Below are 17,432 nucleotides of genomic sequence, written 5' to 3'. Positions count from 1 at the left end.
TTATTTTGTTGTTCAAATTGTTCCAGCTTTTGTCACTGGGAGCACTTTCAGGTTGGTTCCTGTGTCCCTTTGACTTGTCCCTATTCTAAAGTTTTATGATTGGATCTACCCTGAACTTTTCAACTTTTCAGCTATATGAGCCAATAAGAATCCCCTCCCCACTTTTTATTGCTTAACTTAATTGAGTTGGATATCTGTCAACTGCAAGCGAAAACAGACCTGATATAATGTATACTATATATATCTGATATGTAACAGATGTAATATATACCAGACTCAGATAAAGTAGGACTGTTAAAATTATTATTGAGGATTATTAAGCAAATATTAAAATAAGCGGAAAAATGATCCTACCCCAAATTTAGGCCAATAGAGTTACTGGTCTTGAACAGATAATTTAACTTTGAATTTCCTGGCAGCCAAAGCAAAGATAGAAATATGATGAGTTATATAACACTTGTCTGATTAAAGGAAACATACCACCCTCTTAAGAGAGATAAAGTTATCCTTGATTCAAATGTCACAAATATTTTCTCATGAGGATCATTACTTGTGAGATTATTAAGCAGCATAAGGATTTTCCTAAAGATGCCATAACATTCCGATATAAAAGCAAAAGACCTTATTATTTCAGTGAAATTTAGTAAAGGCATTTCTGTAAGAAGTTAAGTTCTTATGCTCTATAAACTTGATATACACTGAGCACTTAGGAAACTGGAGGAGTGGATCAAGAGTCTGTCTTAGACTATGTTTTCCAAATACCCTTGGATATTTGAAGGATAGAAGCCAAACTATTTCTGTAAAAATTGTACACACAGCACACACATATTACTTAAAGGGTAGTCTCTAGGTCAGGTGCACACCCACCCACACCCACACACACACACACACACACACACACACACACACACACACACAGAGCCTGGCAGGGTTGAACCCCAGTTTGTAGCTGTTCAGAATAAGACTAGTAAGAAAAACATTCATCTCTGAGGAGGAGTATAAACTGTAGAGAGAAAAAAAAAAAAATCTCTAGGCCAGGATTCCAGCTCTAGTATTTGGACTGGAGACTTAACATTTCAGTTTCCACTGATGCTAGTGAATTTTGTGTCTATTTCTCTACCTATCAAGCCCAACAAACTCCTTCTAACTTTTCTGCAGCACTTAGTGAGATTATTCCTGAAGAAAGTGCTCCTAACACACTAAGGTTAATAGGTTTGAATGCAAGGGGAAGTGAGCCCAAAGAAAATCCCCTCCCAGGGAATTCCCTGGCAGTCCAGTGGTTAGCACTCAGCGCTTTCACTGCCGAGGGCCCGGGTTCAATCGGGGAACTAAGATCCTGCAAGCCACAGGGTGCGGCCAAGAAAAGAAAAAAAGAAAATCCCCTCCCAGATATTTGCTTTCATTCCCGTTGCTTTTCCCCTTCCTCACAACTTCAAATGGGCTGCACCTTGGCATTTGCAGGCTAAAACTCCCTGCCGGGCATTCCATGCCTGACCCCTCTGGATCTACGTTAGAGCTCCAAACCCACGTTTCATCTGCATTCAGGGGCCCACCTCGGAGGGAGCTGGCCCACCTCCTGACTTGGATGCCATCTCCAGAAAGGCTTACCTTCCAGAAGCTAAGTGAATTAATCCATTTACCGAGGGTTTGGCTGCCTCTCGCCTTCTAATGGTATTTTCCTGTCACTGACCAGCTGTCTCTTCTGTCATTGAGTTTCTATAGCGCTGTAGGATTTAAAGCAGGATAGATTAGCCTAAGCAAAAGACTTTGAATCACATCGCTCCAGTAGAGCTTAGGAGTTCCAGTTCCTAGGGAGGCTGTTGACTTGGAAGGAACCCCAAATAGCATCCCGAACCCAGGCCTTCGAGGAACAATTTGTTCAAAACACTCGAAGGCTGATCTAAGTCAGCGTGGCCGAAATGTGGACCAGCCATCCGCTGCACACCAGTCAGCCTAACATCTGTATGACGGTTTACTTGATACTTCTTCAAATCATCTTGTGTTTTGAAACTTAAATGCATTTATTTAAATATGAGATTAGAGAACGGGACGTTCGGCTTGCGAACGGGAACCTCTTAGTCGTGCACAGAGAAAGTACGATTTAGAAATGGGTGATGTTGAGGAGGGCAAGAAGATTTCTGTTCAGAAGTGTGCCCAGTGCCATATTGTGGAAAAGGGAGGCAAGCACAAGACTGGGCCAAATCTCCATGGCCTGTTTGGGCAAAAGACAGGTCAGGCTGTCGGATTCTCTTACACAGATGCCAACAAGAACGAAGGCATCACCTGGGGAGAGGAGACGCTGATGGAGTGTTTGGAGAATCCCAAGAAGTACATCCCTGGAACAAAAATGATCTTCGCTGGCATTAAGAAGAAGGGAGAAAGGGCAGACTTGATAGCGTATCTCAAAAAAGCTACTAATGCATAATCGTTGGCCACTGCCTTATTTATCATGAAACAGATGTCTCATGACTTTTTATGTGTACCATATTTAAATTGATCTCATACACTAGAATTCAGATCATGAATGGCTGATGTAATATTTCTGTCCTGATTTAAATAAGATTGGCTCGTGGCTAAATGAATATGGTCAGCTTTTTGAATTTTGCTAGTAATTCTGGTTCAACAAGTACTATCACTGATTTCCCCTTCTAAAGAGATGATTAAACTTGAATAAGGAAGGTTAAACTTTTCAGGGATATGGTGAATGCCTTCCCAAACCCTATAGGAGATTGGTTTTATATTTAGATTTCTACCAGTGGTTATATTAATATATTTAAATCTTGAGAAGCTCTCTTCACTGTCTCATAGACCAGCAAGAGTCACCTGTGTTTCAGTTGTGTTCATTTTCCCTGTTAAGGCAAGGGCTGAAGATACACTTACAATGTCCACTTTGTCTTTTCGGTCTTAACTATGCCAATTTAATTAAAATTCTCTATCTGATATATTAAATAAATAAATAAATAAGAAACTGCCCGGGCCTGCTCAGCCAGGGCTGCAGGCCCTCCCAGCTCCATGGGGGCTTTGGCTGTGGAGCTGGAAGGCCTTCAGGGGCAAAGGATGGATGTGGTCATTAACTCCAGTGCCTGTCAGAGCCCAAAGGGGGTTCAGAAGGGAGAAATGGGGAGAGGCCAAGCCAGGTGGGCCTAGGCAGTGGACCTCTCATATCTCCATAGGACCACGTTACATCCTTCTCCCACCCACTGCCTCGCACAGCTGCTCCAGACTCAGGGACGGGCAGGGGTAACAGATCGTTATAAAGCAGGTAAACTTGCAGTAATGGAGGGTGGGGCAGTGCTAGAAGCCAGCTGTGGAAAAGACACAGGCCCCATCTACCACATTAAAAAAAAAAAAAAGAGTTGTCAAACGTATCTCCCTGATTCCACTTTCTGAAAGTCCACTAGGATTTCCCAAACATGGGGAGAGGCAGGGTATAATGGAAACCACAGCTGCTTCTGGCCCGGAAGGCTGCTTGGGGAACGTCACCCTCACCTAACCTGTCCTCAAGTATTCTTGCAGGTGAACAGCCAACTTCATCAACAGCCCTGGGAGTTTGTAGATGGCCTTGTCAAATCACAGGGCTCTCAGATGCTGCTAAGATCCCATCGGGGCAAAACCGAGTGTGTCCCCAGAGGGATTCAGCTTCCTTCATTTCTTCCTGAACTGTTTGTTAATAGTGGAGAACACGTTTGAGGTGGAATTGTTTTGAATTCAGAAACATTCCTTTGTCCCAGAAGTGATTTTGCAGCCAAGGATGTGCACAGCTTTGGAAACTGAGCGGGCTACGGTGGCGTTGTGTGGTGGATGTTGGAAGCCGTTGGTTGTGATCCCAGCATCGTCCAGCCTCTGGACTTGAGGGAGGCTGTGCTCCGAATATCAGCCTCCTCAAAACAGCCCCTTCCATATTTGTTCATGCAGGTAGGAGACGGGGCTGGACTCACAGAAGGCTTGCAAAGAAAGATATTGTTATCTTTTCAACATTGTCAGGTGATGCCATTTGTGGCACTTTGAAAGGAGACTTTGTGAAAACGAACCAAGGGTGGAAGGACAGGGGTGCACGGACCCATTTCTGCAATTCTGAGGAGTAAAAGTGCCTGACTTTGTTCAGTGAATTGGTTGAAGCTCTGAACCAGCGAAAAGGCTGGATGGCTTTCATTGTAGTGATGGACGTGAACACCTGTGATAATGTGTAGTTAAGTGAACCAGGTATAACTTGACCAATGAAGGGCTCCAGTACACGAGGCTGGTGGTGGGAGGATCCTGAAGTTCTCACCTTATGCTGGGGAGGGGGTGACGTGGCGGTGTGGAGGGCTAGGAAGTGACCATCTCGGTATCGTATGAGACGTTCTCAGTTTAGGGTATAGGATAATTTTCACTGTCTGTACTTTTGTGATTTTTGTGACTGTATAGACCACCTATAATATATCAATTTTCACTAACCTCATAATAGTGCAATGCATCTTTTGTGATTGAATGTTTGGATCCTACTTGCCCTATGATGGTGGGGATTTTAGGTGTTTTGTAATAGAAAACACTGTGACGGGAGGTGTGGTTAAACCCAAGGTCCCAGAAGTATGAATCCTGAAATACACATTTAGAGAGGCACATTCTGACGTTCATAGTAAGGGAAGAGGAAATGGAAAGGGCTCTTTACGTCACTACAGTCAATGGAAAACAAGTATGGCTTCCCGTGCAGAGATGGACATGACCAGTGAAAACTCTGCAACGTTGCTCAATTCTAGCTCACCTTGGGAGGGTTCTCATCCCTAGGACTACGTTCTCTCTGTTAACAAGGATCCTCTTTCTTCTAGAGGTCATCAGAAGTCCTATAAGGGGTTGAACAGGAAGGACCTTTGCAGTGTCATTCAAGGCTGTTTAATGCCCTCTTCCATGTCCCAGTTCTTTGGGGGACACTGGGTGCTGGAAGGAGGCCAGACGTTGTGCACATGTCATGCTGGGCTTCAGTCCCAACTTGGCCCTTTTTAGCCACATGACCCTGGGGCAAGTTCCCTTCTCTCTCAGTTTCCCTTCTCCAGAGACTGTGATGCTGATTCCTCCCTTTGAGACCTGTTCACCAGGGGTTGGAGAGCCCCACTGGCACAGCAGAATGTGCCTGGCACAGTGCCCATTAACACGTAGTAGGTGCTTAGTGGGTGGCTTCAATTGCAGAAAGATCAGGAGGTCCACAGCTGGACAGACTCCAGGTCTGAGTTTCAACAGGTGTGCAGAACACAGTATTTCTCCCTGATGTGCGTGTATCATAAAAATTGCAGAAAAAAAATTTAAAGTCTACCCTAATCTTACGATTCTGACACAGCCATTTTCATTCTCCTTTTGATCCATCATCACCTCTGTAACATTGCTTTTTTAAAAAAAAATAAATTTATCTATTTATTTTTGGCTGTGTTGGGTCTTCGTTGCTGCGAGCGGGCTTTCTCTAGTTGCAGCGAACGGGGGCTACCCTTTGTTGCAGTGCATGGGCTCCTCATTGCGGTGGCTCCTCTCGTTGTGGAGCACAGCTCTAGGCGCGTGGGCTTCAGTAGTTGCGGCACACGGGCTCAGTAGTTGTGGCGCACGGGCTTAGTTGCTCTGCGGCATGTGGGATCTTCCCGGACCAGGGCTCGAACCCGTGTCCCCTGCATTGGCAGGCGATTCTCAACCACTGCGCCACCAGGGAAGCCCCTGTAACATTGCTTTTTGTGCTTAACATTATAATGTGAATGTTTTTCCTTTTGCGACCCAGTCTCTCCCAAATACCATTGAGTGAGGATTTCTTATTTCTTTATGTGTCCTGATGGCTGGGCCTGGAGATAATCTTCAGTTATCCACAGCTCCATTCACCGCTCCAGTGGATCTCGACCCTTAGACCTCACTGTTCAACCCATCACTTCTTATAAGTCTAGAAAACCTTTTCCGATGGACACAGTGAATTCAATATATTATTTCTTTTCATTTTTTTCCCCTTCAAGATTGGATCCTTAGAAAAATTCCCAGGAGAGTTGTCAAAAAAGGACAAAGATAATGGACATTCTAATGGCCTCCAGACAATTGACAAATTGCTTTCAGCTCAACAGTTCAGCAAACATATATGGGGAGTCTACCGCGAGACATGCTTTCTCACCTGTAGTAACAAGACTGACCCATCACTTTGAATGTGTATTTGTTTTACTACAACTAGGCCTAGCACTACATATTACTATGTTTATTTTTTTTTTTCCTGGTTAAATAATACCCTCTGGTTTGTACTGGAGATCTGTTTCTAATAAGTTTTCCCTTGGATTTGATTAATGGGTTTGCATCTTAGCCAGCCATAGGAACCTCCCAAAGCGGCGTCGTGTTGCAAATCAATTCTCTTGCCCAAGCTTCAGTTTTGTCATCCAGAGAACAAAGGGGAATAGATGCCCATTAACTCGCATGCAGCTGCCCTGGGAAAGAGGTGTTATCGTTATCCCATTTTTCTGATGTGGAAACTAAGGCTCGGTGACATTGGGTGACTTGTCCAAGGTTGCTTGTGTGGTTAAGTACCAGCTCTACCTAAATTGTGGGTTCTCCAACATGCTGCATAGTTTGTTCTCAAAGACACTCCAGGGACAGAATTTTGTTGGCAAATGTAGAAGTCCTACAGAGATTAGTTGGGAAGGGGCCAATTTCGTCTCTCGGATGGGCCAAAGTGGATTTTTTTTTTTTTAGTTTTTGTGTCTGCATGGCACCACCGCGTCACCCCTCCAGACCACCTAATTCCTGAAGGTCTGCTTGTGCCTGGTGAAAAAGTGGGACCCCCCCCCCCCAGCAGGGATAGGTTGTGCCCTGGAGCACTTGGAGACCACCAGGTCCCTGTGAGGCATCCCAGCTCCCTTACTCTTCAGCCGTGGATCTGCCCACTGTCTTCATGGGCTTTGCAAATCAAAGGACCCTTTTCATTAACTTGAACAAGTTGGCCATGGATTTTTTTTCAGGAGACATTCTTTCCCTTGTTGGAAAATGGAATCAGAGTCTAGGAGAGCTTCTGTTTTAAGTAAAGCCTGTAGCAAATCATCAGTAGTTAGTTCTCCTCTGGTAATTTATCAAGGAAATTTCCTCCATGGTTTCCAGGGTTCATAGCCCAGAAGAGATGAAAGGAGCTAGAGAGCCCATATATCTTAAGAATTATAAAGTCAAATGTCTACAGAAGCCGGAAGTGAGACAAGTGAGTGAAAACAGGACAATAGGGACTGGTGGGGATTGTGGGGAATGGAGAACACATGTCCTCTGTATGGGAGCAATGCTGCTCACTTTCCCTAGATTGTTGCCGTGAGTGAAATAGGCCCAGTATTGCTAAACCTTTTATTCTTCAAGAGATGCTAGATCTCCAGATTTTTAGGTAGACTATCCCATTTTTATAAATGAGAAATAGATTTGACTTCTAAGAAGCAAAAAAGAAAAAAAAATGCAGGCCAAACACCAAACATATCTGCAAATTGACTTTGGCTGAGGGCAAGCAGTTTGTAAGATTTGATGTAGTGGCACCATCTATTTTACAGAGGCAGAAGCTGAGACCCAGAGAGAGGGAATGACCGTTAGTGATCACTTTCTGCCAACAGTTTAGGGGCCTTCCGATAGAAGAAGCCGTATCACCAAAGTGCAGAATTGTAAAGTCACTTGGATGCAATAAGGGGTAACTGCAAGATAACTTTTATTGACCACCTGCTACATTCTGGGCCCTGTGCTGGGATATATCTCATATGGTCACCATAGCTACATATTTGTCGACTTTACAGATGAGGAAACTGAGGTTTACAGATGATAAGTCAGAATAAAGGGTAGACCAGTGTACAAGAGTGGCTGACTCCAGTGTCTGTGTTCCTTCCACTATTGTTACCTGTCTTCTTATGTAATGAGCCTCCTGTCCCTGGGTGTACCCAAGCAGAGGAGGTATTGGGGAAAAGATTCTTATATTCAGAAGGAGACAGAACCAGATGCTCCTGGAATTTCCTTCAAGGGGGAGTTTCTCCACTTTGGCACTCCTGATATTTGGTGCTGGATAGTTCTTTGTTGTGCAGGCCGATCCCATGACTTGTCGGAAGTTTAGTAAATAGTATGCCTGTCCTCTACCCAGGGATCTTCCCTAGATGCCAGTAGCACCCCTTTCCTCCCCCAGTTGTGATGACCAAATTTTTCTCCAGATATTGTCGAATGTCGCCTGGAAAGCAAGACTGTCCCCAGCTGGGAACCACTTCTTGAAAGTTTCGAGATTTTCATGAATCTATAATTAGCAGTTTTCTAATTAGTTTTGGAACAAGGGAGGGGAAGGGAACTAAGATCTGTGGATCCTCCAGGTGCCTCCCGCACATTATTTCATAAAGTTCTCATAGGAGCCTGGGAGAGAGGGTCATCAACCCCATTTCACAGTTTAGGATACAGACACTCAGAAAAGTTAAATGAGTCACCCAGGTCCCATGGCCAAGTCCTGTAGGATGTGATCTGCATCTATGTCATAGTACACTGGACTTTTTACTGTATTAAGAATTTCAGTGTGAAACAAACATGCTAAACATTCAAATCAAGAGATTAGAAAAAGATATGTTTGATAAGAGAGAAGACAATAATAAAGATAAGGGTGGAAATCAGCTAGAGAATAACTACAATAACGGAAGTAGAGAAGAGTAAAGACACCAAAAGTTGGTTTTTAATATATTAATAGGATTAACAGGAGAAACATCATTTGTAAGGCTGATGATAGAGTGATGCAAATAAACAAAATATAAATAATAAAGGATAAGTAGCAACAGATACAAGTACACACATAAAGGAAGAAAAGATTGCTATAAATATCCATTACTAATAAATTTGAAAATTTAGATGACATGGACATATATCTTGAAAAAATATAAAATGCCAAGTTTGGGCACAAGAAAAATTTTAAAAGAAAACTTGAATAGACTAAAAAGTATTAGAGAATTTGAAATGTTAGGCAAAGACCTTCCTCCCAGAATGCTTCAGTCTCAGATGTTTTTATAGGTGAGTTTTAACCAAGTTTATAAAGAATGAATCATCCAGATCTCTAGAAAGATATTGTGGAAAATATAAGAATGAAAACCGCTTGGCTTGTTTTATGAAACCAGGATAATATTGGTTCCAAAACTAGAAAAAATATATAAGACTAATCACTCAGAAAAAAATAGAAGAAAATAGATTGTAGGTCAATTTATGTAATGGATGAGATACAAATAACCTAAATAAAATATTACCTAAAAGAATCCAAGAGCCTTTAAAATAAATAGTACATCATAATCAAATAGAGCTTATCCCAATAATATCAGTATTATATCAGAGAATCTATTTGAAAAAAATCAAATCTACTTGAAAAAGTTCAGATAGAGGCAGGAAAGTATATTATGAAGTGATAAATGTTGTTTTTAAACCACTTACCAATAAAATGGAAGTTTTGTTAAGTTGGTAAAAGTCATGTGTCTAAGTTCTATAGCAACATTTATTTTAACAAAGTAACTTTATATATTTTCTTTATGATTTTGAAAAACACAGCAATGCCTCTCTATCACCACTCCTCTTTAACACAGGAAGTCCTGCTAATGTTAGAAGAAAGAACAGGGACTTCCCTGGCGGTCCAGTGGTTAAGAATCTGCCTTCCAATGCAGGGGAAGTGGGTTCGATCCCTGGTCGGGAACTAAGATCCCACATGCCGTGGGGCAACTAAGCCTGCGTGTGAGTAGCAACTACTGAGCCCGCGCCACAGGTAGATAGCCCACGCGCCACAGCTACAGAGCCCACGCGCTCTCCTTGCGCTGCAATAAAAGATCCTGCATGCCGCAACTAAGACCTGACACAACCAAAAATAAGTAAAGTAATTTAAAAAAAAATTTTAAAGCAAGAGAAAAGAAAAATAAGTGTACAAAGAAGATAATACTTTTTTTTCTTCAGGAGACATGATCTTCTTCATAGAAAAGTAGAATCAAAACTAAAAAGAGAGGACTTCCTTGGTGGCACAGTAGTTAAGAATCCACCTGCCAATGCAGGGGAAATGGGTTCGAGCCCTGGTCCGGGAAGATTACACATTCCGCAGAGCAACTAAGCCCGTGTGCCACAACTACTGACCCCACATACCTAGAGTCCATGCTCTACAACAAGAGAAGCCACTGCTATGAGAAGCACGCACACCGCAACAAAGAGTAGCCCCCGCTCGCCGCAACTAGAGAAAGCCTGTGCACAGCAACAAAGGCCCAGCACAGCCAAAAATAAATAAATAAATTTATTAAAAAAAAAAAACTAAAAAGAGAGTCAAGCATGGAATACGGGTACACAATCAACTTTTTAAAAATCTGTAGCATTTCACTATATCATTAGTAACCAACTAGAAAAGATTATAATGTATATAAACAATATAATTCAATAATTATGTATAATAATGCATATATAATATAATAAAAACCAAGATACTATTCACAATAGCAGTAAAAACTAGGAATTAACAGAAGAATACACAAAACCTCTATGGAGAAAGTTTAAACATTTGATATTAAAGAATAAAAATAATATCTGAAAAGTGGAGAGACAGTCATACTCTTTATTTACTTTATTTTTTATTTTATTCTTTAACATCTTTATTGGAGTATAACTGCTTTACAATGGTGTGTTATTTTCTGCTGTGTAACGAAGTGAATTAGCTATACATATACACTTAGTTTTTTAAGGAACCTCCATACTGTTCTCCATAGTGGCTGTATCAATTTATATTTCCACCAACAGTGCAAGCGGGCTCCCTTTTCTCCACACCCTCTCCAGCATTTATTGTTTGTAGATTTTTTGATGATAGCCATTCTGACCGGTGTGAGGTGATACCTCATTGTAGTTTTGATTTGCATTTCTCTAATGATTAGTGATGTTGAGCATCCTTTCATGTGTTTGTTGGCAATCTGTGTATCTTCTCTGGAGAAATGTCTATTTAGGTCTTCTGCCCATTTTTGGATTGGGTTGTTTGTTTTTTTGATATTGAGCTGCTTGTATGTTTTGGAGATTAATCCTTTGAGACAGTCATACTCTTTTTTTTTTTTTTTCGGTACACGGGCCTCTCACTGTTGTGGCCTCTCCCGTTGTGGAGCACAGGCTGCGGATATGCAGGCTCAGTGGCCATGGCTCACGGGCCCAGCCGCTCCGCGGCATGTGGGATCCTCCTGGACTGGGGCACGAACCCGTGTCCCCTGCATCGGCAGGCGGACTCTCAACCACTGCGCCACCAGGGAAGCCCAGTCATACTCTTTAATAGCATTACTTAATGTTATAAAAACGTCAATTGTCCCAAGTTAAGCTATTGTTTCGATGTAGGCCCAATCAAAATTGCAGTTGGATTTTTTTGGGAACTCCATAAACTTATTCTAAAAAACATTTTTTCAAGAACAAATGTCCATGAATAATTGAGGCAACTTTGAAGAAGAAAAGCAGAGGATGTAGTAATGAAAAAAGTATAGAACAAGAACATTCCATTGGGCCAGTGAACAGAATAAAGAGCTCAGAGACTGACCTGTGTTTGCATATGGAAACTGAAGATATGAGAAAGATGCTCCCACAAATCAATGGGGGAAGGAAAGTACAGTCTAGTGGCTGGAGTTGGGAAAACTGACCCACTGAATGGAGGTAAATAAAACCCTAGATTCTCTGTCTAATACCACTTACAAAGGCAAGTTCCAGATGGAGTGAGACTTAAATTTGAAAGGTAAGTCTAGAATATCAATAGAAGATAATACAGGAGTGCATTTTTGTGAGACACTGCGGCATGTGTGTGTGTATGTGTATCCCAAAAGCATAGAGTATAAGACCAAAGAAAAAAAAAAAAGGGACGGATTTGATCATAATACAATTAAAGATTTCTGTTCAGTGAAGGACACTCTGGAGTAAGTTCATAGACGGATAACAAACAGAGAGATGTTTGCAGCATCAGAAATGGACAAGGAACTAATATTGAAAATATCTGAGAAATTTCTGCGAAACAGGAAAAAACAAGAACTGCAAGGGAAAATTGGGCAAAAGATATGGGCAGGCGGCTCACAGGAGAGGAAACCCCAAAGACTAAGAAGCCAATGAAAAGAAGTTCAAACTCAGCGGCAAACAGAGAAATGCAAATTAAAACAACAAGGAGATAGCACTTATACCTATCAGGTTGGCAAAAACAATAACATAGAAAGCAGGATAATGCAACATATTGGCGGGGATGCGGGGATACAGAAAACCTCGTGCAGGGCTGGTGGGAACGTTTAGATGGATGCAGCTGTCTTTGACAGTCCCCTTGCTGGCCTTAGTGTAATTGGGGTGTATATGTGCACTCCATGACCCAGCAAGTCCTCCCTGGATATAATTTCTCAAAGCAACTCTTACACACATCTCCAGAGGGTGATATATACAAGATATTCATCATAGGATTGTTGAAACATTCAGAGGTATTCTAGGTGTTTGTCCATCCCCCCAGGAATGGGTACATAAAATGCAGTGGACGAACACCGTGGAATACTGTACAGTAGTTAGAATCAAGCCCCATGTCTGCACAGTGAGGGTGGGGGTGGGTGTATCGTCTTGAACAAGCCCAGGAAATTCAGAATGATGTAATGGCCATGGGCCTTCTGGGCGAAAATGAAAGAAGTCCCCACTTCACATCCCTGCCAACATTTGCAGTCCATAAATAGGAACATTTGAGGTGAAAAAGAGGGAATAGCTACGTAGCTGCCATGGAAATCTTTGTCCTGGGAGACATTTGGAAGAAGGGGACAGAACCAAGGACTGTGAGACATACTTGCACTGATATATTTTTTTATCCCCTCTCTCCATCGAAGGCCTCTGGGTTTGTGAGCTGCAGTGCAGACCATTGAATATGGAAGCTGTGATGACGATGGTAGTAGTAGCAGCTGGTATTTATTTATGTATTCTCCTGCTATTTATTTATTATACACTTTGTGCCAATTACCAGGATGGGATCGTCACATAGATTATTGTTGATTCCTGTGACACCTCCTGTGGGGAAGGAGTTTGGGTCCCATTCTGACCTGAGAGAGAAAGTAGATTTCTGAACTCCTTAAAGACCCTCCGGACTCTCCCTTCCCGAAGGCATCTACTCTCCATGGACAGGGCGATGGCAGGAGGCCTGGCTCCCATTCCTAAAGCAGGATGCTGTGTGCCCTTGGGCAAGGCCCTCAACCTCTCTAGGCCACAGATTTCTCACCTATGAAATGGGCCTAGGGTCTCTGCCCTGGCCACTTCAGCAGGTTGCTAGGAGGGTCAACTGGTGGCTTGCAAAGCATTCTCTGAATGAAGGAATGTGTTGATAATTTACTTTGGGGCTCTGTGGTATCACATGGGTTCACCTTCACAGTCTCATTACTTTTAAATTACCTCTCCCTACCCTCTTATGTCCCGTGCCCCTCCTCCCTCACCTTTGACATATGACTATTTCACTATCACATATACATCATTTATGGTTATTATTATAACAACTACCATTTTTCCAATATGCATGAAATATACATGCACTACTAGGCACCTTATTTTATTTTCTAAATATTCCTAGTGCGTATGTGTGAGTGTGTGAGTGTGTAAGAGCAGAGGGAGACTGGCGTGAGAGTGTTGGGGAGGAGAAGAAGCAGAGCTTGAAGGGTTCCCATTGCCCTGATCTCGTGCTCGTCCCTCTATCTGGGCAGCCTCTGTCCTTTCCTTGGTGTCTTTCAGGGGGTCGATAGAGCTCAGCTTTGGGTTCAAAAGAGACCTGGGTTTGAATCCTGGCTCTGCCAAGGATTAACTGCGGGACCCTGAGTAAGTGACATAACTGTCAGGTGAGGACATCAATATCACCCTCACAGGGGTTGAGTGTGACGTGAGATCATCTTTGCAAAGTGCCTGGTGCACAAAAAGCATTCAGTGAATGCTAATTGCCTCCTTTCGATGTGAAACCTTGTGTATCTTCCCTCCCAGCATGTTTGTTCATTGGTCTTTCAGAGAGAGAAAGAAGAAACTGAAAACTAAAAAAAAATTTAGACCTTGTGACGGTTAATTTTATGTGTCAACTTGACTGGGCCACAGTACCCAGATACTTGGCTGTGAAGGTATTTTTTGTTTTGTTTTGGGTATGAGATTAAGATGTAAGTTGGTGGACTTTGAGTAAAGCAGATTGTCCTCCATAATGTGGGTGGGCCCTGACTAATCCGTTGAAGGCCTGAACAGAACACACTGATCTCCCTCAAGCAAAGAAGCAATTCTGCCAGCAGACAGCCTTTGGATTCAAACTGCAACTCTTCTCTGTGTCTCCACCTGCCAACCTACCCTGAAGATTTTGCATGAGGCAATTCCTTAAAATAAGTCTCTTTCTATGTACATACTTATAAAATACACACACACAAATATACATATATGTCCACACATTTATACACACACGCACTCGCATGCACGCACACACATATATAATGGTGGTTCTGTTTCTTGGGAGAACCCTAAAACAGACCCCCAAGTCAAAACTCTGTGTTACGCGATGTCTTTCTCGGAAGGGTCAGCCCTGAAATGGATTTGGGGTAGGTCTGCCCTGGACACCTTGGAAGGCAGATGAAGTGTGCAGTGCTGGTGTGTCTGAGTTCCTCTGCTGAGCAGTGAGCTCTGGGTCCTGGTACTGAGAAGCTGAGCCTGAGACAGGGGGCATCATGGGATTTCCCCAATTTGTCTGAGTAATGAAATGCTTCTCCTTGCCTGCATAGCTGACTAGGAACAAAATCTATGTTCCGTGCTTTATCCACCATTTGGAGAACGAAAGAAAAAAAGCATTTGGATTTTTCATGAATGCTTTCATGAAAGTATGTGCTGTGTTCGTCCACGTCTCTGCCCCAAAGCCTTGCTAATTACCAAAAGTTATGTTCTTGCCGTGTTGTATTACAGTTGCTGTGGAAGCTCAGACATTAAGTTTCCAGGCTTCGACATTCTGGAGTTTTCCTTTATAACAGGTTTCTCAACCTCAAGACTATTGACATCTGGGCCCGGATGACTTTTTGCTGTTTGGGGTTGTTCTGTGCATTGTAAGATGTCTAGCAGGCCCCCTGGCCTCCACCCAGGTCCCAGTTGTACACTCGTCGCAGTAGAGCCGGTGCCTAGGGCTCATGGTAATCTTAGGGGCTTACAAAAATGTTTTAATTTTAATTTAATTTCAAAATCAGAAGAAAAAATGAATATAATAATAAAGAATATATGCTAATGAATCCAGCCTGGATTAGATTTCTCTTCACACCAACTTAGTTTTAAAATACAATTTTTAACGTATTTTTTATGGAGGAAGGGGCTCAGGCCCACAAAAGTCTTACTGTATAGCTCTGCCTCTAGCCACTAGATGCCGTTAGCATTCCCCTTTCCAACTGTGACAATCAAAAATGTCTCTAGACATTGTCCTGGTTTGGGGGCAGGTAATGCAAAAATTGGCCAGTTGAGAATCACTGCTTTACACTGTACTATACTATGTAAGTACTAAGTACTATACACGTAAAAACAACAGTTATTCCATCAACAAGCATTCCATTCAGAGCGCACCTCCTGGGAGCTGTGTGCTTGCTCTGGGTACTGTAGGAAGAATGGAATAATAGTATTCTTCCTGCCCTGGAGTTGCTTGGGGAGTGACAAAGGAACCAAGTGAGGTCCGTAAGCGGGCTGGGAAGACATAGGGACACGTCAGACCCTCGGTCACCAAGGAAGAAGTGAGTAATTGATTACAGTAGTCAGGAAGGATTCTCAGAGATGGGCATTCTGAACTGAGTCTTGGAGGTGGAGTAGAAGTTTTTCAGGTTGGAATGAGAATGAGGGGAAGGTCCTTGGTCTGTGAATAAGTGTGGAGGGGTGTAAGGGCAACCCAATGTCTGCCGCTGGGGTCACTGCAAAGTTTTAAGGGCTGGACATAGGCCCCTTTGTAATAAGTAGAATAGGTGGGTATTTAGTTCCCTGGAATCAGGGAAATACTAATTTCTCCTTGAATCTCCTGAAAGATTCATTTCTTCTGTCAGCACCAACAATAACATACGATGTGAAATACCACGGGCTCTGACACCATGTCCAGACCCCGTGAAGTCCAATTAGAAAATTAACGTTGATTTCAGATTTATCAGATTCGAGTTTTGACTTTTGTCCAGAGGAGAACAGGGGCACGGTGTTATTACAGGCTTGTATTTCACCTTCTCGAGGAAGGAAAGGAAAGACACACGTCGTTTTGATGGGATCCAGAGCCCAGGTCAGAGAGAGGCACCCTATTTTATAACGGGCTGCTGTCTAGCAGGAGTCTGGCCCTGGGGATGCTGTTTAGTTTCTGGGCCGTCATGCCGGAGATGTGAAATAGAATGCAGTCCCTGGGCCGACGCCGGCCTTTGCAGGCAAGGGGATCCGCTGGCTGCAGGGCTAAATGGTCCTGGCACAATGAGAGCTCTCAGACTGGCACTGGGGGCTGGGAGGGAGGGTGCTTCTGGAACTTTCAAATTAGCCCCAGTTTGCACTCTGCCTAGGAGGAGTGGTGCCTGCCGTTCTCAGTGTAAAGGCAGGCCTGGAAACGCTGGAATTGGGTGCAGTTGGGATGACCCGGAGCACCCCTGCTTCTTTGGGGCTGTGGGACTTTTTTTTTTTGGCTGTGCCCCGCAGCTTGTGGGATCTTAATTCCCCAATCAGCTGCTCCGCGGCATGTGGGATCTTCCCGGACCGGGGTATGAACCCGTGTCCCCTGCATCGGCAGGTGGACTCTCAACCACTGCGCCACCAGGGAACCCCCCATCCTCTCTCTTAATAAGAGAATAGCCTCCTCCCCACACCTTCTTCCCTTCCAGGAGCAACACAACATGGCAGAAGGACAAGGATGTGGGGGACTGAGTCCCTCCTCATCATCTGAGCGGCGGGGCTGTACAGGTTCGAATCTCTCTTCTGCCACTCAAGTCCATGGCCTTGGGAAAAGTGATTGACCCTGTCGGATGATGGTGGAACCAGGCACTGTTGTATATGCTCTTCGTATCTTCACCTGTTGGCCACTGCAGCAACCTAGGAGGTGGTGCTGGGCATAGAATGAGCATTTGGGAAACATTAGTTCTTGGCTTTACCGTTATTCTGAATTATCATCACTGTGAACAGTAGAGGTGACGTGCACTGCTGAATCTCGAAGCTGGGTTCACCAAGCAGGAGTTGGTACTAGTATTTGCTGAGCTATTCTTAGCTCCTCTCTTAAGACTGGGATTGTGGCTGGAGGGATCTGGACACAGAATAGTGGTCATTCTGCAGGAGAGGAGTCCAGCCTGCCTGATCCTGTAAGGAAGGAGGGGAGGACCTCGGGGTTCCCATTTTACAGATGTGGAGACTGGGGCTCCTGAGCCAGCCCGTGCCTTGCCCAAGGTCACATGTGAAGTGCAGCAGAACCAGAAGGCTGTAGACTCAGGGCCACCTGCCCCTGTCCC

The 17,432-nt window shown here is 43.5% G+C and overlaps 1 protein-coding gene across 1 annotated transcript; it reads left to right on the top strand.

Annotated features, from left to right (window-relative positions):
* Nucleotides 1-2,107: 2,107 nt before the first annotated feature.
* Nucleotides 2,108-2,425, top strand: LOC112409526 (cytochrome c-like). Its single transcript, XM_024759733.1, has one exon. It carries the CDS (start codon nucleotides 2,108-2,110, stop codon nucleotides 2,423-2,425), a length of 318 nt encoding a protein of 105 aa, XP_024615501.1.
* Nucleotides 2,426-17,432: the final 15,007 nt, after the last annotated feature.

Source organism: Neophocaena asiaeorientalis, unplaced genomic scaffold (genome assembly GCF_003031525.2).
Source record: "Neophocaena asiaeorientalis asiaeorientalis breed wild unplaced genomic scaffold, Neophocaena_asiaeorientalis_V1.1 scaffold476, whole genome shotgun sequence".
NCBI classification, from domain to species: Eukaryota; Metazoa; Chordata; class Mammalia; order Artiodactyla; family Phocoenidae; genus Neophocaena; species Neophocaena asiaeorientalis.
Note: the sequence above shows the minus strand (reverse complement) of the source record. Positions and strands in the feature narration are given on the sequence as shown.

Bases quoted from the DNA above. Each gene is read 5' to 3' on its own strand.
- LOC112409526 (XM_024759733.1), top strand. From the start codon at position 2,108: ATGGGTGATGTTGAGGAGGGCAAGAAGATTTCTGTTCAGAAGTGTGCC.